At 37.5% G+C, this 25,908-nt stretch overlaps 6 protein-coding genes across 10 annotated transcripts in view; 3 read left to right on the forward strand and 3 right to left on the reverse strand.

The window, feature by feature from the left end:
* The window catches only part of ankrd34bb (ankyrin repeat domain 34Bb), a 322,103-nt gene extending 320,164 nt beyond the window's left edge, over positions 1 to 1,939 (forward strand). For 2 of the 4 annotated variants that reach the window (XM_079605602.1, XM_079605604.1), the window contains exon 2: positions 133 to 1,918. In XM_079605602.1, the coding sequence (XP_079461728.1) occupies positions 194 to 1,561 (1,368 nt within the window). In that variant the 5' untranslated portion in view covers positions 133 to 193 and the 3' untranslated portion in view covers positions 1,562 to 1,918. Of the gene's footprint in view, positions 1 to 132 lie in introns of all 4 variants that reach the window. The other 2 variants (XM_079605601.1, XM_079605603.1) reach the window with 1 other exon arrangement.
* A 606-nt stretch (positions 1,940 to 2,545) lies between these two features.
* On the reverse strand, positions 2,546 to 6,021 carry fam151b (family with sequence similarity 151 member B). Of its 2 annotated transcripts, none has more exons than XM_079608191.1 (6): positions 5,752 to 6,018; positions 5,483 to 5,614; positions 5,166 to 5,325; positions 4,775 to 4,992; positions 4,153 to 4,288; positions 2,546 to 3,568 (listed from the first exon to the last, which is right to left on the reverse strand). In XM_079608191.1, the coding sequence occupies exons 1-6, from the start codon at positions 5,855 to 5,857 to the stop codon at positions 3,418 to 3,420; spliced, it is 903 nt and encodes a 300-aa protein (XP_079464317.1). In that variant the 5' UTR covers positions 5,858 to 6,018; the 3' UTR covers positions 2,546 to 3,417. The 2 variants fall into 2 exon arrangements, with proteins under 2 accessions (XP_079464317.1, XP_079464318.1); XM_079608192.1 differs by having other exon boundaries at positions 2,552 to 3,562; positions 5,752 to 6,021.
* Positions 6,022 to 6,618: 597 nt separating this feature from the next.
* Positions 6,619 to 11,263, reverse strand: ccdc125 (coiled-coil domain containing 125). Its single transcript, XM_079608193.1, has 12 exons — positions 11,108 to 11,263; positions 10,581 to 10,875; positions 10,099 to 10,157; positions 9,822 to 9,908; positions 9,647 to 9,724; positions 9,464 to 9,549; positions 8,473 to 8,555; positions 8,274 to 8,386; positions 8,084 to 8,191; positions 7,779 to 7,932; positions 7,230 to 7,342; positions 6,619 to 6,951 (listed from the first exon to the last, which is right to left on the reverse strand). Exons 2-12 carry the CDS (start codon positions 10,864 to 10,866, stop codon positions 6,646 to 6,648), a joined length of 1,473 nt encoding a protein of 490 aa, XP_079464319.1. The 5' UTR covers positions 10,867 to 10,875; positions 11,108 to 11,263; the 3' UTR covers positions 6,619 to 6,645.
* A 255-nt stretch (positions 11,264 to 11,518) lies between these two features.
* Positions 11,519 to 16,933, reverse strand: rad17 (RAD17 checkpoint clamp loader component). The gene is made up of 17 exons (XM_079608389.1): positions 16,736 to 16,933; positions 16,325 to 16,410; positions 15,891 to 16,139; positions 15,523 to 15,600; positions 15,221 to 15,383; positions 14,896 to 15,032; positions 14,597 to 14,649; positions 14,380 to 14,502; positions 14,134 to 14,203; positions 13,906 to 14,017; positions 13,602 to 13,793; positions 13,381 to 13,466; positions 13,139 to 13,285; positions 12,838 to 12,984; positions 12,624 to 12,744; positions 12,363 to 12,420; positions 11,519 to 12,275 (listed from the first exon to the last, which is right to left on the reverse strand). Exons 2-17 carry the CDS (start codon positions 16,364 to 16,366, stop codon positions 12,029 to 12,031), a joined length of 2,025 nt encoding a protein of 674 aa, XP_079464515.1. The 5' UTR covers positions 16,367 to 16,410; positions 16,736 to 16,933; the 3' UTR covers positions 11,519 to 12,028.
* ak6 (adenylate kinase 6) lies at positions 16,854 to 19,968 on the forward strand. The gene is made up of 5 exons (XM_079608390.1): positions 16,854 to 17,100; positions 17,320 to 17,412; positions 17,527 to 17,585; positions 17,823 to 17,968; positions 18,680 to 19,968. Exons 1-5 carry the CDS (start codon positions 17,064 to 17,066, stop codon positions 18,867 to 18,869), a joined length of 525 nt encoding a protein of 174 aa, XP_079464516.1. The 5' UTR covers positions 16,854 to 17,063; the 3' UTR covers positions 18,870 to 19,968.
* A 36-nt stretch (positions 19,969 to 20,004) lies between these two features.
* Positions 20,005 to 25,149, forward strand: marveld2b (MARVEL domain containing 2b). The gene is made up of 8 exons (XM_079606547.1): positions 20,005 to 20,223; positions 20,569 to 20,640; positions 21,004 to 22,196; positions 22,298 to 22,327; positions 22,408 to 22,571; positions 22,791 to 22,962; positions 23,713 to 23,763; positions 24,086 to 25,149. The coding sequence occupies exons 3-8, from the start codon at positions 21,030 to 21,032 to the stop codon at positions 24,203 to 24,205; spliced, it is 1,704 nt and encodes a 567-aa protein (XP_079462673.1). The 5' UTR covers positions 20,005 to 20,223; positions 20,569 to 20,640; positions 21,004 to 21,029; the 3' UTR covers positions 24,206 to 25,149.
* The last annotated feature ends 759 nt before the right edge of the window (positions 25,150 to 25,908 follow it).

Below are 25,908 nucleotides of genomic sequence, written 5' to 3' on the forward strand. Positions count from 1 at the left end.
TATCTTGGTGCATGTGTTTTATATTTTACTTCTATTTAGTATTTACAATATTTTTATCGTGGACACTCTGATGGACTCTCTTATTGATCCCTTCCTATATGAGCTCACTCTAATAAATCTTCTTCTCAACAGGTATCTTCTTGAAAATGGTGCAGACCCAAACATTCAGGATAAGTCTGGTAAGACAGCCCTAATGCATGCCTGCATAGAGCGGGCGGGCGATGAGGCGCTGTCGCTTCTGCTCTCCAGTGGAGCTGACCCTAGTTTAGAGGACCATAATGGTTCCTCTGCTCTGGTCTACGCAGTTAACGCTGGAGACAAGGATGCACTGAGAGTACTACTGGACGCCTGCAAGGCCAAGGGCAAAGAAGTCATCATCATTACAACAGACAAACTACCCTCTGGAAGACAAATGACCAAGCAGTATCTGAACGTACCACCACCTCCAAATCTTGAGGACCGGTTGCACTGTGCCTCTGCATCATGTATGTGCCCCTCTGAAATGAATCTTTTTACCCAATCTGAGACCCTGGGATCCACTCCAACACTTCCCACATCCAAGTCAGGATCACCAACTCAAGATTCAAGCCCTCTGCAAGCAGCTAGTGTGGTGAAGCTGCTGCATCTACAGAGGCTTAACTCAGAGCCCTGGCTGAAGATCCCTCCTTCTCTGCTTCTACAGCAAAGCAAGTCCTCATCCTTGACCGAGGAGCTTCTAGACATCACCCCCGAAGAGGAGCTCTCATTTGGTTACAATGGTTGCAGACCTCTACTGAGAGCGAAGGTAGCTCGGCACCAAAGCATTGATGTCAAAGACTCTACTGGTCTGCTTAGAGGCTTTGAGACAACATCTGATGGTGAAAGAGAACTAACAAAAGAACAGAAATGGCTCAGTAGAAAAATGTCCTACGATGGTGAGTTGCTATCACACTCTTCCTCACATCAGAACCTCAAGCAGGCATCCATCTCAGACACTGCTCCTGTGAACCGGGACCCAGACTGTCTTCCCAACCTGGCTGTTTCAAGCCTGCGCAATGTGTTTCGTCGCCGCAACTTCGGAATGGACCACTACAGTTCTGACTCTCAGTTGCCTCAATTTGGGAGCCAAACCTCTGAAGACCTCGGGAAGACTGGAGGAGGAGGAGGAACTGGGGGGACGGAGAAACGCAAGCTTGTTTCCAGCCGCTCCTCCACTCTCTCTGGATCCAGAGAGTCTCTGGAGAGTGTTGTTCAGAGAAGGAGCCCGGCGATGCTGGAGCGGAGGGGATCTGGAGCCCTACTCCTAGACCATATCTCACAAACTCGCCCTGGTTATCTGCCACCTCTTAATCCGCATGCACCCATTCCAGATATCAAAGTCAACACCAGTGTTGGCGTCAACAGTGGAAGCAAGCCTGTGGCAGGAACTTCACCCGTTGTTCCTGGATTGAGGCATTTTGTCCCCATTGCCCCAAGCCAACCCAGAGATCTCAAGAACAAGAAGAGTCTGTTAAGACGACACTCCATGCAAACTGAGCAGATCAAGCAGCTGGTCAATTTTGAGGAAATCTTTGGTCAGTAAACAGCACAGAGGAAAGTTGTGGTAAATCTAGAAATGTAATTTGTCAAAGTCTGAAATCTGAACAGAATACATTTTAAATATGAATCATAATAAACATAAACCACACCCTGAAATGCACTTTCCAGACTGGACAGTGGTAATATGTTTATTTTGACTATTGTAAACTTTACTATTGCACTTTACTGCTGTTCTTTGTACTCTCACTCATTAGTGCACTGAATCAGAATACTGAAACCTTGCTGCTGTTTAATGTACTGCTGTCTCTTTAAACCAGATTTATGCCTGCAATGTCTTTGTATTTACAACAGATAATATATTGTGACTTGTATTTATCCATTGACTAAATAAATGCAACATAAAACACTTTCAGTTTCTTGCGTATATATATACAGTATATAAAATGAAGCATTGGACAGAATAATAGCATTCAGTATCATTGTACATATTAAGAGCTAATTTACTGAATTAATAAATTAAACAGAAAAAATGTAACAGATAACACTTTCGCGTTCTTGCAAATTTCATTGATATACTACTGTTCAAAAGTTTGGGGTCAGTAACATATATTAATGATTTCTTTTTTTAAATAAATGCTGTTCTTTTTAACTTTCTATTCATCAAAGAATGCTGAAAAATGTATCACAATTTCCACAAAAATTTTAAATAAAATTATTCAGCAGTTTCCACGTGTGAAGCGTTACTTGAGCACCAAATCAGCATTAGAATGATTTTTGAAGGATCATGTGACACTGAAGACTGGAGTAATGATGCTGATAATTTAGCTTTGCATCACAGGAATACATTTTATATTAAAGTAGAAAACATTTATTTTACACTGTAATAATATTTTACAATAGTACTATTTTGATCTTTGATCAAATAAATTTAGCCTTGGTGAGAATTAGAGACTTTTTTTTCAAAACATTTTAAAAATCCCCCAAACGTTTGAATGGTAGTGCATATTAATAATAAGGATAAGCATTTTTTTTTCATACTTTTATTATTCATTTGTAATGACAAACTGTAAATATACAAAATGTTACAAAATGCAAATGTAGATTACAAAAATATAGCATTTTTTTATTTCGTACATTAATGTGTTAAGCATGACACAACCAAGAGTACCGTATTCATGTTTAAACCTTAAACGTAAGACTCCATAGGATTTATTTACATGTTACAGTACATATATATTGTGTTTAGCTAAGCTATTATTCTTTGCAAAGTCAGTAGCTGATTCCATCTAAAGTTGCGAATTTAACTTACGCGCACAATTGGAATATAGCATAAAACATCTGCGAATAAAGCACATGTTCCATATTGTAACAAATATGGAAGTTTCTGCAATTGGGGAAGCCACTGGGGCTCTTTTTGCTACATTGTAAATGACAAAACGCAATAACAACATGTTATCTTGTGTTCGGATGCCTGGTGTTTGGGAACAAAATCATGTGAGAAGCTTCTGGGGGGGAATTAAACCAAATCATTCTGATGACAGATTTTGGCTCATGCATTTCAGAATGACCAAACCAGCATTTGAGATGCTGTGAAATGAAATTGGCCAGTCCTGGTTAGTCCAGTTATCCAATCACATCCTCTGTTAAAGTCACATGAGTTTTTTGTTGCACATCAAGGGGTTTATTCTGTAAAAGTGTTTCCATCATAGTTTATGAGCATGTCTTCTTATCGGATAAAAAATGTATCCGCCTCACTTGAGATAATGTTTTTTATCCACATTTTTTAAGTTTATGCTCATCTTGGCGTTTCCATCCAGCATTTTTTTACGTGATATACCAAAACAGGCAGAAAAATAGGCGGATGAAGCATATCTAATGTCCGTAAGTTTAATTGATTTTTTAGGAGTAGCCAGGTAGTCCCTTAAATTGTTTGAACTGTGATTCTAACAGATCATAGTAGATCCTGGTTTTGTTGAAGTTTTGCCTGTAGGGCAACAGATCTTCCACATTAAGAACATCATCCTTGCCTGTCCATACAGTCAGGCTGTACCTTAGAGAGAGAAAGAGAAGCCAAGAAGATGTTAAACAGAATCTCATTAAGGCTGACATTAAGGCATAGCTCAATCATCTTCACCAGTGAATAAAAATGTATGAATGGTGCTTTTAATTTGGCATTTAATATGAAAGTGACAATTAACATTGCGCACGCAAGGAACTATGCTTTTTCACAGAATTAGTAATGACCTTACTTCCCCTTAACTTGTTCTGAGTGACTGCAATCACCCTCAAAAAGTCAAAATCTAACTTAAGAGAGGGAGAAGACTGGTGAAGAGCAGTATCTCTGTAGAGGAGGCTTAAACCTTCCCTTCACATCCTGTAATACCTCAACACAGTCCTTCAGATAAAGCAATGAGTTTCTATTCCAGTCACAAACAAGTGTGATAGACGAGCCAGAACCAAATTATCCAGCAAGAAATTACAAAGCATTAGGATGAACTTCATTGTGTCCTTGGTTATATAATATGAATCAATCTCCGAGGTAATAAAAAGACTCCTTCACACAGATGTGTGGCTTAATAGCATCTATAATAGTAAATCTGGACATACATTTAAATAGACTGATTAATTTCTCACCGGTCTGAACGCTCTAAAAGCCACTGGAACTGTGGGAAGGACACAGGAATGAGAGCTGCACGGACTGGAAATGTGACCGGTTGCTTTAGGGATCTGCATAATTCTTCCATCTGATGAACCATCTCCCAGCTATAGCCTATTTCTCAGAACAACACAAAGACAGAAAGCAAATACCAATCAAGGTCTGAATTATAAGGCAGGCAAAGCAAAAGGCTGGTGGCAAAAAAGCAACAACATTTTTTTTACACAAGAATAGACGCTAACAATTGTCAACACTACATAGCAGAATATTAATGTATATAAATAAAAGAAGTCTCTTTTGCCCACCAATGCTGCATCTATTTGATCAAAAATACAGTATAATTTTTTGTGTGAAATATTATTAAAAATAAAAAGACTGTTTTCTATTTTATTATCTTTTAAAATGTAATTTATTCCTCTGATAGCAAAGCTGACTTTTCTGCATCATTACTCCAGTCTTCAGTGTCACAAAAAATCTTACTCACCCCAGACTTTTGAACGGTAGAGTATCTGCACCGTATATATAGCACACACTACTGATTGTCAATAAAAACTAAACTTAAGTACTTTTCACCTTTTAGTGTAATAACAATCTTCTTACCACGATTGTCTACGTCTACATCCCATCCAGTAGTCCAACCCAAAGAGAGAACATCATTTTCTGATCTTTGAGCCACTTCCTGTAGAAAAACATGAGGGTCCAAAGGGGTGGCTTTGCCACCAGGGCCAGGAAGAACATCAGCATTGATCCACACGGGTCCCTGCAGCTGATCTCGGACCTCTTCGAGTAGAATCATGGATTGGGATACAGCTGCGAGACTGTGAATCAAAATGACAAGTTGATCTGTCACTCATTCATAAGCAGCAAGGTCATTGTGGGAGAAATCAACCCAAACAAACACTAGTCTATGACTATTGTCAAAATAAGCATGATTAAATTCTAAGAATAAAAAAAACTGTGCTATAAAAAAAAGAGAGAAAAAGAAAATCACCTTTTGAAGTCCAATTTTATTCCTTTGCCTGATTTCACAACTTCTTTAAGCCAGTCCTGCAGTGTTATATCACTGTCATTGTCAGGCGGGTGAGCCATAATGGGTTCTTTTGGATCTTGACCCCTGAGAAGAACATCTGCTTCAATCATCTGTGCAGAACCTCAATGAAGAGTGAGAAAACATTAGCATGATAACACGCATTATTTCTCAAACTCGATCATACGTGGTCATGAGAAAAGCCTAAGGCCGGGTAAAGTAGTGCAGAAGCAAAGTAACTGCTTCTTCATACTTTGTAATGCATAACTTAAGTTACTCACCTCGAAGAGCCTCTATGAGTTTGCTCTTGCTGTTTACTGCATGATACCACTCAATATCAGCAGCATCTTTTCTTTTTATCGTCCCCTTGTTGAGGAAATATTCCAGTGTGTGTTCACTCATTGATCCTACGACTATACAACATAACCAAGTTTAGTCCTAGTCCTGAATTTACACAGATTATTATTTATTTATAATTTATTTTTGGACCAATGCGGTGAGATTATCTGTAGCTGCTAGACAGCTAACGTTAGCAAATTAGCTTTCTTACCTTTGGAGTTTGACAGTGTCTGTAATTTGAGGTAGCAAACGAACAGAGATGCGATAACTGCGGCACGTAAGATAAAACGGTACCATTTATATCTAACCAAACCCATGTATTGTTATAAATAATGTCTGTTTTTGCGAACATAACATTTACAATACATTACGACAGCTAACAGAAACCGGTAGCGTAAAGCATTGTGGGATATGTAGTTATCCAGTCCTCTGCACATCGCGCTTTCACTTCACTGTGTCTTTCTCAGAGACGTTGACCGGCTCTCGTCTTTCCCACGTCAATTGTTATATTAATAATAATGAAGATACGTTTTAAATACATGTCATTTAAAAAATTTAAATGAGAAATATAAATATATTATTTTAACACACTTGTAGCAAAATATTGTTGAAATTTATTATTTTTTTATTTTGTAAAGAAATGTAGCACAGGCACTTTTAATCTACAAACACTGCCAGCATAAACTGTTGGATCAAAAGGTAGGCTACTAGGCTAATTAAAAAGCATCCATTCAATTAAGTTTGTCCAAACTTTTACTGCAAATGTTTCAGTTTTGTTTCGCTGTGAGACAAAAATGAAAGATTAGATGCAGTTTTTGTTATAATGTCATTCAGTTCAGATTTTTTTTGTTTGATTGCTTTTGATGCATCAATTAATTTTTCTAATACATTTAGATGTGCATTATGGATCTTAGATCTGATCGACTCTTTTAAGTGTGAGTTTGTACTTAGAATTCTGGGTAATTTTGGTTCTGTTATCCTAGGTTATTCTCTGGGTTACCCTGGTGTCCTAGTTTAGTAATAGGCCTACATAATATGAAGATAATTGCATTGCAGGCATTTTTACAAAAAATACAACATGAAACTTCCTTATTTTCTCATTCTTTTAAACATCTTTATTGTCAGGTTTAGTTTCTCTCATTTGGGTGGATTTGGAGGGCTGCTCATCATCAGCTGTAGGGCTGTCAGGGACAGTGAGATGTTGTGATCCATGGCTGTCTGAGTATCTACCGTCTCCTTCTTTGCTCCATTCACTCTCCTCAGAAGCCTCTGCTTTTGTTTTACTGTCTTTTTGTGAGGGTTCCAGCTCCTCTAGCTGCATCTGGAGACGTTTTTCCAAGTCTTCAGTGTTTCGTGCCAACATGTAGCTCACCTTCCTCTGATGTGCCAAGGCCTCCTCTTTGTCATTTAACTGAAGGAGAAAGACAACAAAATAGTAGTCAGCTCAAAATGTAATGTGAGGGAATATATAGTGTATATATATACACTTTTGTTGCCAGCTATTTTGACAATGGCTGTGTTGAGTTATTTTCAGAGGACAGTAAATATACAGCTACACAAGCAGCACATTGACTACTCTAAGTTTCATTTCTATAGTATTGTCCCTTAATAATATATACTAAAATGTTTGCTGAAATGTGATGTGTACTCACTTTTGTGAGATACTGTATATACATATAGTATACTGACCAGATCAAGCAGCATATGGAGTATTTCATTTGAATCGGCTGTTATCTTTTCTTCGCTTGTTGTGGGCAGAATTTTTTTCAGTCTTTCTCCTACACTGAGAGACCCTCGCTTCCCTTGAAAATAAAATTGGAAATAAAAAGAATCCCACTGTAAAATTACAGCACTGTGCCACATGACACAGCAATTACCTGAAAAGTAATATTTAATCAAAAGAAAACTAAAAAATAACAAAAGCACATTACATTACATAAAAATTAAACTGAAATCAAAAATAAAACTTAAAAAAACAAGAGCTAATTCAAAATATTCATAAAAACTACAATAGTATATATAAATAATACTAAAATAACACTGGGCTTTCACTTGAGTAAAAAAAAAGCACAATTTACAATACCATCATTGTCAGATTTGATTGGTGATTTGACATTTTACTGACACTAAATCTTAGGTAAGATTTCTGTGGACATCTTTAATGAAGGTGAAATACTTTGCACTGCACGATTTGGCACCATCCTCAGGTTTTAGCTATAAAACTGAGAAGCCCTTTACCCCTCTCATGTCTTTGGTAATGTGGCTGGTGTCTGTCTGTCTCAGCCTGTCGGAGCACGTTCTCACCGACTCTCCTGAGCTGTTGCTCAAAGGCGATACGGAAAGCATCCATCATGACGTAAGCCTCCTCCTTCCTCTTCTGCTGCTCCTCCAGCTAATGCAGACAAATGCACTGTGTTACAAGACCCTCAAAGACAAATGAGCAAAGCCAGCCCTGTAATGGTTTTAATACATGCATTGGCTGAATAGGAGGGTTAATTTACAAGGTAATGGAACTGAAGTATTGACAAATACAAGATGCGCACCTCTTGTTTGAGCTGGAGAACCTGTTTGCGACTTGCAGCAGCACTTCTAGCACAAGAGCATGGCTTGCCCCCATTAGAGTTACACTGGCATGCCCCATACACCGCCAACTTAACAACAAGATAAGAGGACAGAGAGCTGTTTACTACAGAACAGAGCTGTTTAACACAGACTACAATTCACCAACATTACCTCCAGAGCTGAACCGTCTGTTCTGAGGCTGCAGGAAGGCTGGGTCCTCTGGAAGTCCCTTCTTTCCTTAGTACTAAGCATGGACAGGAGCTCCAGACATTTTTGGCTCAGAGCTAAGACACAAAACGCATAAATATGTACTGGGAACAAACCAGTTATTGGGTAATCAAATAAAAGTAGGAAATATGATGTGACTTACATGCATTCTCTGTCCTTTGCTCCTGGTGCTCTTTCATTTTCTCCTCTAGTGATTTCTTTAGGGCTTCATTTTCTGCCAACACCCTGAGGTTGTATTTACATGAACCAATGAGATGTGGGCATTTTTATAGTTCCTTAATGCATATTTAAAGTCTTAATGGATTCATTATTAAAAAGGGCTCTTTTTTATCAAAATAAAGCAAAATGGGTTGCAGATGGCATTTCACATTAACTATAAGACGCAATGAAATCAGTGTTGCCAAGTCTGCGGTTTACCCGTGGAATCTGGCTACTTTTACACTGTTGCCAGGTTTTTTAGTCTGCTGGTCCCTCTGGAACTAGATTTTTTTACCCCCCAAAACGCGATTTTTATGCGGAAACCCAACTGGAATGTGATTCGGCTAGTTTTGGCCCTGATTTAGCCTTCCTGTAGCTCAAAAAATAGAGCGTTGGCACTTGCAACGCCAAGTTAATGGGTTCGATTCCCAGGGAAAGCAAGAACTGATAAGAATGTAAATGTGTTGAAATGCAATGGAAGTCGCTTTGGATAAAAGCGTCAGCTAAATGCATAAATGTAATGTAAATGTAGTGGGTTTTGAATAACAATTGGGCTGGTTTTGTTACGCAGACCTGGCAACCTTGCATGAAATGGAAGTAGCAGCAAATCTGCTGCTAAATTCTGTATTGTGATGTATATCCGAGGGTAACATGGGGGACTTGGAATGGGGACTTGGTTCTATCCATTAGTTGTTGACTGGATTTTGCGGTGTGGGCATTGCCCTCAAAGGTAGAGACAGATGAACAGGACACAAGCTTGCAGGGGCTTAAGTGCACTAAATATTTCGAGTCCTGCATATGTCACCAAAAAAAAAGTCGGAAGGCCCAGTTATGACATTTTGATGAAACATTGCAAGGTCAAAAATTTCAACATGGATGAATTATTCATAACATGCATTTACAAAATAACTGATAGTCTTTTTGCATGGGTATACCTCTCATACTTTAAACTCCATGAGTTTTCCACATTCTTGAACTGCACCTGGTTGAAGGTGATCTCCCACTGCAGTGCATTAACCTCCTGTGTGGAAACAATTTCACAGGAATGAGACCCTATTTTCAAGAATACGCTTGAATTAAAAATATATTTTTTAAAAGATGTTGTGTGAGTAGGACACCTTTTCTAGGACCTTGGTCCTCTCTTCACTCTTCTGAAGCAATATTTTAGTATGACAAGTAGCTTTGTCCAAGATTGCCTTCGAGGACAAAATGTAGCACACTTCATAAATGACTAAGGCTAATAAATTAAACTAAAATTAAACTTTAATTATTAATTATCTTAATATTTTTTACATGTCCTTGCAAGATCCTAAGAGCCTCATGTTTCCCCTCCAGGTGGCGATGAGTGACCTCCAGTTCAGTGCGTAACAGCTCCACTTCCTGATATAGAGCGAAGAAGATTTGCATACACCTGAGACATGTTCATAGATAAATCTTTTCTTTACTCCATTACAAAAACTCATAAAGGAGCCACTTTTCTGTGACTCTAATGTGTGAGACATGGCAAATTATTGTGTTTGATCTTTTATTCTATTTATTTACACTCATTAGTGCAAATCTGTGAGTTTACCTCTGTGACCTCCTGTAGTCTTCTCTGCAGCTCTTCACTTGTGTCCTCAGAGGAGCTTTCTACAAAAGAATGCCGTTACATTTAGAAAATAAGATACTTTTGTTTTGTGCATGTCAGCACATGGTTTTCTAGGATTGCCAACACATCATATCCTGGTAGTAGTGTGGTTCTCAAATGACTATTGTTGAATATTTGTTTAAGTACAGAATTGCTCAAGGGAGTACACAAAGTCAACTCCCTGATAAGAAATAGCAGGTGTTAACTTCACCAAACACCACAAAACAACAGAGCATGCAAATAATAACCCCTACAGAGTTTGGAGTACATTACCAGGAAATTATCCTCTTTGTAAAGCTTTTAAACATAACTCACTTGTGAGTACTCATGTGGTTCATACAGTATAGATTAGTATGCTCCGTGTTTCTCCATCAAAGAGGTTTGACAGGTTTAAATTTCTTTAAATGAAAGTCCAGAAAACTAACCAGACTGTCTTTTCTCCCGCTGTGCAATTCGTTCAGCTTCCAGTTCTTCCCTAAAAACAGCATACATAGTTCTGCATGATGTCCAGGAGAATGGTCCATTGCTTCTCTCGCTGCCCCCTTTGATTGGCCGTGACTGGGACAAGAAGTCCAGAAACCTCCCCCTGCTCTTTATTTGTGGGAGATGGTCTTTATGTCCTCTGGATCTGGCCCCCATGCCATCACCCAGATCCCCCTCTGTCATGTCATCTTCTGTGAGGCATTGAGGGGATGAACCCTCACCCTGCATCACAACAAACTATTGAAGAGAAAAAGAGTGAGTGCATTAGACACAAAATGAAGTATATCAAGCATGTTGAGTACTAAGTAGCCCGTATTTAAATGCATTACAAGTGAGATCGATTTAAATAATGTTTGATAGTCAAAACAGCAGACATGGAAATGTTCATTCGAGCTGTAAACTTACTTACGAAAAACGAAACTTTTAGCATTCCTTGAGTGTAGAGGAAGAATACATAACCATTACTAACCTGTCCGTGGGGAGATGTTTTTGTATTTCGCAGACTAGAACAACGGCGAAGTTCCACATCAGTGTCTTTCCGCTTACTCTGACGAAGTGAAACTTCTGCGAAGGGGCGTGTCTGTCTTTACAGGTGCTTTATTACAAAAGTACGTACTGTAGATCTAGAAATGTCGCTCTATAGCAGGGGTTTTCAAGTTTTACAGTGCCAGGGATAAGACAATAACAACGTTCATAAAATCATTAATAAACACTAGCTTACAAGTATTATCCTGACTTTCCTCTTTTGCGTTTCCAATTGGACGATTCTCCAACCCAAAAAATGAAATAAAAATAAGACAGAGGAGCAACTGCAGAGATGAGGTTGTTTCTTTTAACTATGATAAAATGACACAATTGAAAAAGCTATGAGGTTAATCACAAAAAATATTTGAAACATTTATGTCATTTTAAAACATAACAAATATATAATACATACCATGGAATCCCTTGCATCTTCACAGAACCCAGCTTTACAGTAACTAATATGGATTCAGAGATTTTTCCAATAAATAAATAAATGACAAAACAGCCATCAACTTTGCAAACATTGATTTATTATAGTCACCAACTTGACTGAAGAATAGATCTACTTCTCCGTCCCAGAGCACTGTTAGACCGTGACAACATTAAACTTAAATTATGGCTGTAAATTGTCTGTTTTTTTGTTTGTTTTTTAGAGATACTTTCAAAAAACCTGCTGAAACAATGTACAAAACAGGTACATTTCAACAAGAACGTATGAACAATTTTCAACATCAACATACTGTGTTGAAGCACATAAATATCTACAAATAATTACCATCTTAAAAACAAAAACAAACGATCTAAATGTTCAACAATTGCATCAGACCAGCAAGTGATAATAAATAAGTCCATAACTTGTGATCAGTCAATCACTGTCATAGTCTTCAATTAAGAGGTCTTCCTCATCCAAAAGGGCTTCAGAGCTTGCAGGCTGGGGCTGGCTGGCAGAAAGTTCTCCGGGAGGATCCTGGCTATTTGACAAGTTGGACTCAGTTGTGGCATTTCCTGGTGTAGTACTTGGTTCAAGGTGCTGAGCAGCAGAAGTTTCTTCATTTTCGCTGTCAGCATCTAAAATGCCTGAGTCTTTGTCACCAAGCGCTTCAAGTCTCAACCTGCAAATAAAGCCATTTATTAAACCATTTCAATAATATTTTAGACATTTCAAATGCAACAACACTTCAAAGTTTTGTTTACCGTACCTTCCAGGATCCCTCTTTTGCGAAATATGACCAACATTCTGGATAAAGGCTATTTGAGCTGATATGACAAAGATAAAAAATATATTAAATCACTTTTAGAAAAAAAAGTATGAAGAGAAATGCCCCAAAATTTGAAAAGTCTTGCATGCTGGAGGAGGCAGGAAAATAATAAACATTTACATTTAAAGATTATGCGATGCAGTCTGATTCAATATAAACATTTAATTGTATATTTTGCGGATGCTAAGGTCACATGTTCACCTTGATTTCTCATTGGGTTGGTGAGCTTTGCAAGGTAAGGCACCAGTTCTGTCAGGAGGCTCACAGGGGTAAGGCAGAAATTTAAGAAGAGCGACTGTGCGGTCAGGTAATTCTCTCGATACTATCACAAAATAAAAAGTGAAAATATATAAATTCATCAATTCTTTAAAATGCTGAATAATGTAAATGCCCTAAAGTAAAAAAAGAAATATACCGTCTTATTTATGTGAAGCCAATGCGGTTTATGAAGAGGCTTGAAACCGGTAGTGGACTGGCAGTTGGCTTTTGCTCGAGAGGAGTTTGAGTGCATAAGGCCTCTGGTTGCCACTGATGAGCCGTATTCCAACATAGTCGACCTTGACTGTGAAAAGAGGAACACCAGAACAACAAAACAAAGTTGTTGCGAAGATACTACATGATGATAGTCCACTGGGATCAAATGTGCAGTACAATCAGAGTAACTCGATATATCCCTATGTTTGTTGTTATGGAAGTCTGACAGCATTTGCACTCACACTCCACTCCGCTGTCAGGAAGTCAGCATCAGAGAGGTACTCGCTGGTCCGTGCTATATCCTCCACATCCGTAAAGAAGTCAGGGTAGTTCTGATGCAGGTAAAGGTTGAAGAATTCACCTGACATATGAGAACGCTCAATGACAAGCTGAGGAAAATATTATAATCAGAAGACTGTTAGAACGTTAAATTTTATTATTATTTTTCTAAATTGTAACATGCAATATATATATTAATATTTACTTCTGGATCAACAAGCAATTTGTCCCTCTGATGGTCTGTTAAATGTGGAGGCAGTTTGGGTGCTTGAGAGCTGTCATAGCTTTCACCTAAAAATCACATGCCATCCATTTGTATAAATAAGAATGAATTTACATGCAGTTCATCATGTACATTATAACACAGTCATCATAGAATAACATTTCAGCAAGAAAGTTTCAAAAATGGGAGTGAAATTGACTAACGTTTGCAGTAGAGGATTTTCCCTAAAGCTCTGAAAAGGAAGAGTGAAGCATCTTTCCCTCCAATAGCTGGGCTTTCAACCTGCATGTCTGTTGATTTTGAAGACTTGCTCCTCCCTTTTGCCCTTACAGCAGGTTTTGCTGAAGAGGACTTGCCTTTTTTAGAAGCCCAGAGTCTCCTCTCCAGACTCTTGTCTGAGAATTGAAATTAATGATTGTATAATTTAAACTTATTATGAATTACAAATAAATCTTATACCATAATAACATATTATATAAAGCTGTTGGTCAGTAAAGCTTTACTCACCAGTAAATGAAGAAAACTGCAAACTGTTGATGGCACTCCGAATATCTCCTGAGCTTCCTGAGCAAAGAAGATCTAGAGCAGCTTTATCAGGAACAGAGATCCTGCCTGAACTCTGCAAAGACCGTTTAGATAAGAAAGTGCTGAGAGAACAACGGGGGATTTCAGAGTCGGTCATAAATATCTGCTAAGCAGGGCATATATATAGAAAAACAAAACCACACAACCTACCTTTCCCACTTCAATGGTCACAATACGGCTTAGGACCTTCATCATACTGGTGGGGGCCACAGGGTTAAAACTGAAAGAGAAAAATGATCAACTAAACCGACCCCAGGACAGGATACTTTTACATATTTCAAGTCTTATTGAAGGTTCAGAGTAAATCATATTTTACCTGATGACCTTGGGTTTGAATACTTTTAAGTAAAGATTTTATGGAAGAAAAAAAAAGAAAAAAAAAAGATATATTTGTACCTGATGTTGTGAATTTCGAGTTCATGCAGAACATCCTTGAAGAGATGCCTGGAGTTCTTGTCCCCGCTGAGGCTATCGGACACAATCAGGACCAATGGACACCGGCTAGTCTTAATAAATTGTCTGAAAGAGCAAGCAAAAAGCCAGGAAAATTGCATGCAAGACACCAGTGACATCTTTCCATTAAAATACTTCAAAATATAGTACTTGTGCCCACCTGAGTATATCATGCAAGCACACTGGTTGCCTATAGAACTGGTTTGGGAATTCCTGAAAAAAAGAAAAGAAGTAAGAACCAATGAGAAATTGTCATTCAGCTTCTATTTTTTTTATTTTCATTCCATTTTTGCTTATTTAATCACTCTTGTGAAAGTAAAATTTGTTGTTTTTACTTGCTAAGTGCTTTCTGTTTTCTAACATTTATTTTAGCTTTATGTCTGCATTTTATGTGCACAAACAAACAGTCAAATATTCAACATCATAGTAATATGTTTGAAGAGTAGTTCTGTGCAGCACCTCTATAAGAATTATTTTCCTGTCTTCGGTGAGTTTCTCTCCGCTCATTTGTAGACGGTTGTATTTGTTGGCTCTTAGCAGGAACTCTTGGAATAACCCTGTTTGTGAGCTGCCATGGAAACTGTTAAACCTTGAATCTGTTGGAATAAAAAGATCATATGAACAAGCTAGCAAAAACAGAGAGACTGAGATATAACTTTATCTATAAATTATTCTGCTATATGTTAAAAGTAGGGTTGCTAAATAATTCCCGTTCATTAGACATTATGCATGGTTTTGCTACATGTACACTAGTCATTACTAGTCAGAAGAAAAGACTCCTGACCTGGATCAAAGCTTTGTGTGAACAAATCTTCCATTTTGTACTGAGAGGTGGTGGAGGGATTTGACCATTCTTGAATATGAAAACCCAAATCCTTGGCAAGAACTTGAACAGTAGCTGTCTTCCCACATCCTGAGGGGCCAGTGAGCAACAGAATGGCGCCACCCTGTGGAGATATAACAACAAATAAAAAAAAACATGAAATTAAATGAAATATAAAAAGGAGATATAATATTGATATAATGAAATATATCCAAATGATTAAAAAAATACATCACACAACATGCATGTAATACTTGTCAGACCTTTTTTGATTTGTCCAAATGAACTCTCAACCAGCTTTCAACTTCTTCGATTTTCTTTTTGTGGACTGCCAGTTCGGCCTATCAGAGAGAAAGAAGCATTTTAAGCAATAATGCTTGTATATTGAGAAACCAAAAACAAAATGAAATGGTTAAGTAGCAGATAAACATGTATTCTCAGAGTGAAATAGTCTGTGTGACCTAGACTAGAGTTAAAGTTATGAAAACACACCTGAACTAGTTATATTAAGTTTAGCTTTACTTCATACACACAGCTAGGCGTGTTAGAAATGGGTTGGAACTAAACTGCAAAAAGGTAGTAGATTTCCAAAATCTGCACTGAGCACCCCTGAGATGCACAATTTCTGTACCTGTGATTGGGGTGCGTGCAGATCCACCCAGGGCTCATCCTGGTCTAGTTTATATGCTTCACTTGGCACACTGATCTGGTTGTTGGACACATGAGGATCTACTTTCCTCTTCCTCGATTGTTTCTCTGTTTGGTCCCCAGTTGATGGCCACCTGTTAGTTTTGCTTTCCCCTGAGAGTGGCCCCTTTTTCAGTGTCCTATTCACTCCTCCCAAAAGTTCACCAAATGATGGTTCAACCCAGTTGTTTATCTTAACAGGAAATAACAACAGAACACATAATACACATCAGTATATTTAGAGCATCTACATCCATTCTCAGTGAAACTGAGTCAGTGTGCAGATTAAAATCTGAAGAACGTATGCAATTTAAAACATTCAGCTTTTGGCGATATTAAGAATCAAGATATCAAGAACTTTCATAGAGATTTACATACTTTTCCAGAGGACTGCTTTCCTCTTAGAGACAGCTTTGACATCGTCAACTCTGACGTCCCATTTAGTTACTCCATGCAAAATTGCGCTAGGATGAAAACCAAATAATTTCACATAATATATAAAACTGCATGATGATGTGAATACCTCTGTAGGCTTAAATGAGAATACTAGCGTGGTACATGTTGACTTTCATCAATCTATAAACTCAAGGGGAGCAGAAGCACTCTTAAATAAAATAAAAGTTTTGTCGGGTATTTTGACTAAACTTACTATAAACATGGTCAAGTTCAGAAAGTTCGCTTCTGACCGTTAGCTTGATATTACGAATGCTAGCAATCATTGTCAAGTTATCGGGCCAAACAACAGAATCGTAGCTAACACACTATTTAGGCAGTACATTTCAAACTCACCCTGGTCGTTTCTACAGATGATTTTTGTAGTATAACAATGCCGACTATTTGCTGTTGCAAGTAACAAGTAACATCGCGCTAACTATCCCTTTAAAGCTGTGGTGAACCGCCCCTCCGCTGGCGCACGATGATTGCGTCATCAACTACGCTCCAAAAATTTGAACACGTTTTTTATGTTGATCTATGTTAGCCACATACGAAGATATGACCAACGCATTACCTGAATATCACATGTTTTTGTTTGCTTATTGATACTGAATATCCGGTTGATATTTGTGTTAAACGATTTGTGGTGTTAATTATTTTTTTCCACGTGTGATACCTTGCAATGAGAATCATGAAGAGACCAAACATTCTTCTCACAGGTAGTCTGCCTTAACATTTCTCTTGGTAATTAATTATACAGAAGTATAGACGTAAGTATGCGCGACTGCAAGTTGTGTATTTTAAAAGAAACGACATGCTGATGATACTAATGTGTTCCCTGTCATTCAAACGTAGTTACTTAGGATGTATTTAGTGGGTTTAAAAAATAACGTACTAATAAAATGTAAACATTGCTATGCATCCTCATGAATTGACAGGAACCCCTGGGGTAGGAAAGACCACTCTAGGCAAAGAGTTGGCTCAGAGAACAGGACTAACCTATGTCAATGTTGGGGATTTGGCACAGGAGGGTAAGTTGCTGTTCATTGCAGTCAAATTTTGTCGTTCATATTTTAAAAATGTGGATTTTTTTTTTTTACTTTGCGACTTTTTTGCTAGTTTCTACATTTTCATTATCTATTCAGGTCAGTTGTTCGATGGATTTGATGAAGAATACCAGTGCCCTATATTGGATGAGGACAGGGTATGTACTACTGTAATGGATCTAATTGGCATGTTTTAGTTTATTAGTGCCCCTTTATTTTGATGATTTATATTCACAGAATTTGTTTAACTCAATCTTGTACAAAATGCATTTTATTACATTCTATTATATGTAAGGTATTCAGCCGGTTATTGAAACCATACTGGTCACCATTCAAAAGCAACTCCAACATGCTGCAAATAATATACAAATGTAAAGATCATTTTAATATTCTAGGTTGTGGATGAACTGGAGGACAAAATGGGAGACGGAGGTGTCATAATTGATTACCATGGCTGTGATTTCTTTCCTGAACGCTGGTTTCACATTGTTTTTGTCCTCCGCACAGACAACACCAATCTCTACAATCGCCTTGAAAGCAGGTTTGTGTTTATTACAGTGGATTACAATAACATTTATAGCATGTAATAATTTAATTTGGGGCACTTTTGACTAGCCTGGTTCTACCAGACTCTCGTACATTTCATTTGTACAGAGAGTCTGGCCTCTCTCTACTGACAAGCGTTAACTTCTTTTTATGTGGGTACTCTAAGTTTAAAACTATTGGATCTGCCCAGAGTCACTCTGGATCTGCCATAACCAATCGCTAACGTTTGGTCGTGAACGTTTGGTCGACTCAAACTAGCGCACAACCTCAACGTCATCGTTCTCAGCCACTCCATCTGTTTGCTGATTGGACCGGTAAAAAATTGAATCGAGAAAACCCAAGAATATACCACAATCCTAGACGTAGTTCTGAAGGAAAATGAAAATTGAGTGGAAGTACGTAGGAGGGTGGAGCCAGGCTAACTTTTGACTACTTAAAATCTTGAAAATAGATTGGGATAGGGTTGAGCAAAACAGGGGAAATTCTGTTACGCAAGGAAACAATTTTAACATTTCAACACTATAAATGAGTAAAATATTTTGAATCATCCTAACGGGCAGAAAAGTTCCCCTAATTGAAGAATCACCCATATAGCATTTTCAGTCTTTGTGATTAAGAGCCCAATGTATAGTTGAGAAATACTGTTTAAATACTGTGCGGCTGTATGCTTCCTGTTGTGATTTAGCTTCATATCTTTCATATTCAGAGGGTACATCGGAAAGAAGCTCCAGGACAATGTGCAGTGTGAGATCTTCCAGACTATCTTTGAGGAAGCTATGGAAGCCTATAAGGAGGAGATAGTCCACCAGCTCCCCAGTAATACTCCTGAGGACCTGGAGAGGAATATGGATCAAATTGTTCAGTGGATTGAACAATGGATGAAAGACAACAATTGACATGGGACATTATATGTGAAAAACTCAAGCACTTTTGAGTTCATGTCAAAGTAGATAGACATCGCATTTCATAGTTATTGTGTCCCCAGACAGAGTATGGTTCTATTTACTAAGCACTAAAAATGTGTGAGGCTGTTCATAATTACTCTATTTGAAATAAGTTAAACACAATTCCAAATTGAATGGAATAAATAAATATTTTTATATTGGGTAACTTTATTTGTCTTGGTCTGCCTTGATAAATCATCAAATATGAATTAAAATTCTTTAAATAAATTATCTATTATTGTTTAACTGCCACCAAATACCAGCAACATTTTACATATGTTAGTAATTGGTAGGATCAACTTTAATTCACAAAAAATTATGCTAAATTGCATGGGTGTTTCTCCTCAAAAGATGATCATAAGGTTCATAAGTACATAAGTTTATACTTAACATAATTAGATTAAATAAAATAAAAAACTGAAAGGTATCTAGATAAGTGTTGTTTACAGCATGAACATTTCATTCTACTGATGTAGAGTCTGTTTTATTCGCTTTATTCAGTCCTTTCAAATTACCATTTTCTATTTGCTACATATTTTTTTCTTTTGCTTATATTACCCTCTTGATGTTCTGTCAACAATCAAACTACTTCTAAAATGCTAAAATTCATTCTTGGATCAATCGGCCCGTCTGGCATATTTTTAAGTGCAGGAATAATAATAAAAAAGTTAATAATAAAAAAGTAATAATGAAACAGAAGAATGGGGAAAAGGATGTATGTTGCTTTAGTCCGTGTAGCTAGACTATAAAGCTTTAGTCCAGTGCTGTTGCAATACATGGCTGAAGGTTTTTATGTTGCAACTTGGTTTTCAGTGATTGTATCATTAAATTGAAAAGAAACAAACAAAAAAAATGACTGCAAAACAATTTACTAATTAAATTGTAATAGGAGTAAAGCTGTCACATGAATGAAATTTAGTGAACAGTAAGTTCATAAGGAATGTGAAATTTTGATATGTTGGGCTGTTGTGTTTTGCCTAATCAACTACAGTATGTTTAGCAAGATGTTTAAGTTAATTCCAAAATAAACAATTTTAAGCTGTTTTGTTCTTTATGAATCATAAGTAGCCTAGTGACCGTTGTCGCTAATGACCTTTTATAGTAGCTACATACACCGTGCTATCCTGAAAAAAAACATTTTCTTCTTCATTTGTGTGTGTACCGGTACATATTGTTTCACCCAATGTTTTCTTGTCAAACTGGTTTCTATTGTGACATCACACATTGGTGCTGGACAAGTCACGTGATCGATCCCCCTTCACCTGTAGCACAACTGGCGGAAGACAGGTGAAAGTATCGATACCAGGTATGACACCGATGTTTTTCTTAAATATGTATTTTAGACAAAAATATGTAGCTTGTAGTCTCATATTTAATGTAGACAATTATATTTACTTGCAGTACGAAATTAGTGTATTCCTTTTTATGCTTATTTTGACGACTTTAGAGCTGAAATGTAGCCTGCATGCGATGCGTTCGTTCCGTTTCATTTATTTCCTGTTCTTTGTTGACTGGCAGGTTTCAAACCTCGCAAATCATGTAGAATCTAGATGTTCTATCGTCACAAAGTCGTTTTAGCTACATTTTTATTTCTCGACAATTGAGCCCTGTTCGCCAGTGTGTAACATACACTTGTCTATCTTTATTCCAGGGAGCTTTTTGAGAGAAAAACACGGTTTTAAATTCACCCCGTGAGGCAATGTAACTAGGCTACTGTACCGAGGTAAGACAGTCATTGATTTCATTGTTTTGTAGTAGCCAGCCAATGCAATGTTTTTTATTTTTATGGATGAACGATATATTTGTGCATTTTTCATACTGTAGATCATAACTTTGTAAAGCCTACATCGACTTTTGAAAAAAAAAATTAACGATTGATTTGAAGTTTTAGTGTGTTATAAATGTATTTATTTCTTGTTAATTAATTTTGACCATTTATCGGTTATAAAACATATGACACCTTATTAGTGTCCGCCAGAAATTTAATATCAGTGAATCCTTACTTTTAGGCTATGTTTGTAAAAGATGATGTCAGTATGTGACTCCAGGCACTATAATATATGTTAATCAACTTTCTGATCCTCAGTTCAATCAGCTGTTAGGATCACCCACATGTCAGCTGGAAACGGGTCAGCATCCCACTTTGACCGGGTCAGAGATATGCCTCACTACGATCAGGTGCCCATCGGCTCACTGCCGTGGGGTCAGCAGGTTCCTTACCCTCTAGGTGGTGAAGTGGCAGAATCAAGCTATGACAGTTTACCACCACCACCACTCCCCGAAAACCCTCCTGTTGGCCCAGATTTCTACCCGAGTGATGTTGAAGACCAGGTGGATGATGCTATGGACATCAAACCCATCCGACGCTTTATTCCTGACTCTGTGAAGAATTTCTTCAGAGCCAGTGGCAACCAAGGCAGCAAGAAATGGACCTTTCCTCCACCACCACCTGATGTGAACACCACCTCCGAAGGCGTCCCGTGCTCCCCTCCACCGTCACCTACAGCCCCCAGCTCTTACCTAGACCCTTTTGGAGGGTCCGGAGGCAGCTACAATTCAAGGAAGGAGCAGGCAATGTTATTAGGGGAGCCACTGGAATCGGTTTCTGGGCGCTCTTTGCAGACGGCTATGACTTATAGTGAGAAGGTGGAGGACTACAATCTGCGCTATGCGTACATGAAGTCCTGGGCCGGACTTTTGCGTATTTTGGGATGCGTGGAGTTGCTTTTGGGGGCTGCTGTTTTTGCGTGCGTCATTGCATACGTGCACAAGGATAATGAGTGGTTTAATATGTTTGGTTATTCGATGCATCAGATGTATGGGGGAGCGTATGGAGGATCAACAATGGGTGGGATGTATGGAGGAAGTGGGATTTCGTACTCAGGACCCTTGACTCCTTTTGTCATCGTGGTGGCTGGATTGGCCTGGGTAGTGACAGTCATTCTAGTAGTGTTAGGAATGACCATGTATTATCGTACCATTCTACTCGACTCCAGCTGGTGGCCAATCACGGAGTGTGTGATAAACTTGTCATTAGGATTGCTCTACTTGATAGGTGCAATTGTGTATGTGCGAGACACAGTCCGTGGAGGTCTCTGCTATTATCCACACTTCAACGCTGGGCCCAATGCGGGGTTTTGCCGAACGGAGGCTGGGCAGAACGCTGCCATCATCTTCCTCTTTTTCAACATGCTGTTGTATTTTGTGGGAGGAGGCGTGTGTCTAAAGCTGTGGAGACATGAAGCTGCAAGGATGCGCAGAGAAAGACTGGGACAAGACGTAAAGTTCAAATCATTCGTTCTTTGAAATAAAAAAAATTAAATAACTCAAACTGAACTAAAGTTTAATTTGCTTGCTTTTCTGTTCTTATTTGTATTTAGATGAAATCAGGAGCACTACCACTTAATATGGTAAGCAGTTGAATTTTAAAGAACAATTTTTAGATTTTAAAAACTGTTATACTGTTGTAATCTGCCATTTTTAATCTCAGATTGATGCTGGCTCAAGCGTCTCTGTGCCCATCCGAACTGCTCCAGTAATGGCCATTCCAGATTCATTTGATGGCACACCAGTTATGATGGAACCAGAGATATTAAGGGGTCATATCCCTGCTGGCCACATCCCCAAACCTGTGGTCATTGCAGATTATGTGGCGTGAGTTTCAAAGAATCCTTATCCTAATTAATATGAATGAATGCAAGACATTTTATACAATATATAAACTGCAAACTGTTCGGAAACTAGCACACATATTTGGTAATGGTTACAGTTCCCTTATGCGTTTTTTTAATACATCACCCCTTTTGTAATGATTATATCTATGATATGACTATACCTGATATGTTCTATCTTTTTTTTTTTTTTTTCTCACAGAAAATATCCCACAATCCGCTCTGACGAGGAGAGGGAGCGATACAAGGCTGTGTTTAATGATCAGTATGCAGAGTATAAAGAGATTCATGCTGAGGTTCAGGTCTTAACGCAGAAGTTTGATGAAATGGATAATCTGATGAGGAATCTAGCACAACAGCCGTCCAGCCAAATGGTAGCTAATCATTTAAACAGCATTTTGCAAATTCTTACAATTATTATACACAGTTTTTATGAGCTCATATTAATTGAGTAAATGCATGGAATATTTGTACTTTTAAAAATGTATTTGTCATACCACATGACAATTAAAATTAATTAGTGAATGCACAAAGATGATTTGAAAATGATGAAAAACTGGTGACTGATCATGGTAGCCAAAGACAATTCTGTTATACATTCTATATAACCCTAGCCTGGCTAACGCCAGACCCAATTCTCGTTGAGACTTGGGTCTGGGAACCACATGTTCATTTTCTCGTATTTGAGGCGTGGTTTACGAATGCCCGGCGCCGTTTATTGGGTGCTAAGAATGTCTATCAAATGCGCCTGTACGTAGCTCATAGCCAATCGTTTCCATTATACCAGATGATGTATGTAGAGCGACAGAAATTAGACAAGGAAGAAGACGATGGGTAAGATATTTTTTTGTAAACAATGACGTTCAGCGACTATTGCCGTTTGTGCAAGATAGACATGAGGGTCGAAGGTATATATGGATATAAACAAACTGCTTAGTTGTGTCGCATAGATGTCGTCATCGTCTTGCTGCTCCCTCCCCGTTCTGTGATTGGTTCCCTAGATGAGGCGAAAATCTGGTCCATGGTATCCAGACTGCCTTTCAGCGTGAATAAAATCGCAAAGGCAGTATGGGGAAACCCAGGCTAATATAACCCAATTTTTATTCAACTTTTTCCTCCCATAGGAACAAGAGCGAATCAAAAGCGTTATTCAAGAGTATAAGAGAAAAAGGACTGTAAGTATTATTTAACTTTTTATATTTTCTACTTCTAAATCGTAGGTATTTTCCTTTTTCCCCCAAAGAAAGTTAATTATGACCTATGTTCTACAAGTTGCTTCGACCCATTTTAAACCCTTCATCATCTGCCTGTTGCCTTTCTACATTCTTTAGTCATTGCAAAAGAATGACGGTATCAACTGTTTGAGTTCCACAAACAGCTGAAACTGAAAAACTGGAAATGTTAGGGGGATGTAAATGGAGCTATTGACATGTTTACATACTTCCTGTCTATGTGAGAGTGCTTGGCAAAGATTACTTTCCCTGTTTCTGGTTTTAGGATCCAACATACCTGGAGAAAAAAGAAAGGTGTGAATATCTGAAGAACAAACTTGCTCACATAAAGCAGAAAATTCAGGAGTATGACAAAGTCATGGACTGGAATGATGGTTACAGCTAAGCAGAACTCCAATATACTTTCAAAGTTTATCATGAACTTCACTGAGGTTCCAAGAAAATAAGTGACTGGCAGAAACAAAACTGTCCATGACTATATCTTCAGGAATTTACAGAGTGTTTGACTTGGTCTCGGTTGTTATTGAAATAATTTCATATTGAATTCAATAGATCAAAGGAGGATAATGAAGGACATCTACATCTTAAAGCACAGCAGTCACCTGTTACATGAATCCATCGAATGCAAGTTACTATGTTACTGACATGTCATGTGGAGCAACATTTAAATTGCAATCATATACATGTATATATAATTTTAGAAGTAGGAAATCACTGGAATCGTTGAGCTTCCTGCTGTTAATTGGCGAATATAATGTAAATAGCCCTTAAAGTGGTATTTGTTGAACTATCAATATCTCTGTAATGAACCCGAATTGCTTTTGTGTATTTTATACAGACGTGTGTGTTTTATATACATTTTGTATTATCTTATGTGTCAGTTTACCTTCAAATGTCAGCATTTTTAAACTGATAAAAATAAATGCCTGCCTCCAAATTGCAATGGCAAAGGTTCCCTTTTTGACAAAATAATGAACTAGTAGTTTATACAGGTAACATACCACCTCTCATGTTGACGGTAGACAATGTGGCTCAAAGCCTTATCTGTATAAATCTGAGTTGTAGATTTGCAGTAAAGGAATCAATGCTTTTACTGCTTGACAGCTCTAAAGGTATCAGGTTACAAGCTGCAATGGATTCCAGGAAGAAAAGGTGCTCGTATACATTTTTGTCCACCCCTTATGTCTAATAAATACTGAATATGGTGTGCAATAATCTCTAGAACAATGATCTAGAATAATTGTGTAAATTGTTTTTTGAAAAATGCAGCTTTGATGTTTTTTTATGGGAATAGAAACCATAATTACATTATACTTTTGAGCCACATGTTTAACAACAAGAGACTCAGACAATTAGCAAAGCAGTTAAAACCAACAAATTTTTATTTCTAATTAAAGATGACTGAAGTGCATTCCAGATTTTCAGGTTTATGATTTGGGGAGTCAAAAATCCAGTTGGTGTTCTACATCACTTTCAACTCGTGCATATGACGTAGAAGATTTGTTTTCAATTTGGAGCAGGAACTCACTGAATGTTATGATTCTTAAATTATTTAATTATTTATATTATATATCTTAATTACTGCAATTATATTTTACAAATGTGGCATACTTAGCCTATAAATATTTGCCACCCTAATCCCCAAATAGGACCAATTTTATTAAATACATTTATATAGTGTCTGGTATAAAGACGCACTTGTTATAAATATGGTTATTATTTTTGAAATAACATTATAACAAAATTGTACAAATTATTTCTAAATTTCTATTAAGTTCTATGAACTTTCTATAAAATGTATATTAAGTTACATTATTTTAACATTTTTTTTTAGTACTGTAAATGTTAATTTTTAAATATTTTTTAATGTAATTTATTTATTTTAATCTTATTTTATCTATGTATTTATTTGTAAACACAGTTTTTCTCTAAACCTTTCCACCGACCCTCTAGCACTTGTGGTTCTTCGGACCACAGTTTGAAAACCCATGTCCTAAAGCATTATAGATCTAAATACCATCTTTGTTGTCCAAAAACTACTATGTTAGACATATTTTCTAACACACAATAAAGCTACCTCTTAGGTTG

This window comes from Phoxinus phoxinus, assembly GCF_949152265.1.
Source record: "Phoxinus phoxinus genome assembly, chromosome: 3".
Classification (NCBI taxonomy): domain Eukaryota; kingdom Metazoa; phylum Chordata; class Actinopteri; order Cypriniformes; family Leuciscidae; genus Phoxinus; species Phoxinus phoxinus.

What these genes read in the sequence shown, in the direction of transcription:
- rad17 (XM_079608389.1), bottom strand. Translation starts at nt 16,366, where the DNA reads ATGTCAAAGCTGTCTCTAAGAGGAAAGCAGTCCTCTGGAAAA. An exon ending in GAAAATCCTCTACTGCAAAC is followed by an intron (nt 13,467 to 13,601) that starts GTTAGTCAATTT and finishes TGTGATTTTTAG; the next exon opens with GTGAAAGCTATGACAGCTCT. An exon ending in GGCTTCACATAAATAAGACG is followed by an intron (nt 12,745 to 12,837) that starts GTATATTTCTTT and finishes ATTTTGTGATAG; the next exon opens with TATCGAGAGAATTACCTGAC.
- ak6 (XM_079608390.1), top strand. Translation starts at nt 17,064, where the DNA reads ATGAGAATCATGAAGAGACCAAACATTCTTCTCACAG. An exon ending in TGGGGATTTGGCACAGGAGG is followed by an intron (nt 17,413 to 17,526) that starts GTAAGTTGCTGT and finishes TTATCTATTCAG; the next exon opens with GTCAGTTGTTCGATGGATTT. An exon ending in TACAATCGCCTTGAAAGCAG is followed by an intron (nt 17,969 to 18,679) that starts GTTTGTGTTTAT and finishes TTTCATATTCAG; the next exon opens with AGGGTACATCGGAAAGAAGC.
- ccdc125 (XM_079608193.1), bottom strand. Translation starts at nt 10,866, where the DNA reads ATGCAGGGTGAGGGTTCATCCCCTCAATGCCTCACAGAAGATGACATG. An exon ending in TGGAGTTTAAAGTATGAGAG is followed by an intron (nt 8,556 to 9,463) that starts GTATACCCATGC and finishes ATACAACCTCAG; the next exon opens with GGTGTTGGCAGAAAATGAAG. An exon ending in TTACCAAAGACATGAGAGGG is followed by an intron (nt 7,343 to 7,778) that starts GTAAAGGGCTTC and finishes TTTATTTTCAAG; the next exon opens with GGAAGCGAGGGTCTCTCAGT.
- marveld2b (XM_079606547.1), top strand. Translation starts at nt 21,030, where the DNA reads ATGTCAGCTGGAAACGGGTCAGCATCCCACTTTGACCGGGTCAGAGAT. An exon ending in GAGAAAGACTGGGACAAGAC is followed by an intron (nt 22,197 to 22,297) that starts GTAAAGTTCAAA and finishes ATTTGTATTTAG; the next exon opens with ATGAAATCAGGAGCACTACC. An exon ending in AGTATAAGAGAAAAAGGACT is followed by an intron (nt 23,764 to 24,085) that starts GTAAGTATTATT and finishes TTCTGGTTTTAG; the next exon opens with GATCCAACATACCTGGAGAA.
- fam151b (XM_079608191.1), bottom strand. Translation starts at nt 5,857, where the DNA reads ATGGGTTTGGTTAGATATAAATGGTACCGTTTTATCTTACGTGCCGCA. An exon ending in ATAAAATTGGACTTCAAAAG is followed by an intron (nt 4,993 to 5,165) that starts GTGATTTTCTTT and finishes TTTGATTCACAG; the next exon opens with TCTCGCAGCTGTATCCCAAT. An exon ending in TGTAGACGTAGACAATCGTG is followed by an intron (nt 4,289 to 4,774) that starts GTAAGAAGATTG and finishes TCTGAGAAATAG; the next exon opens with GCTATAGCTGGGAGATGGTT.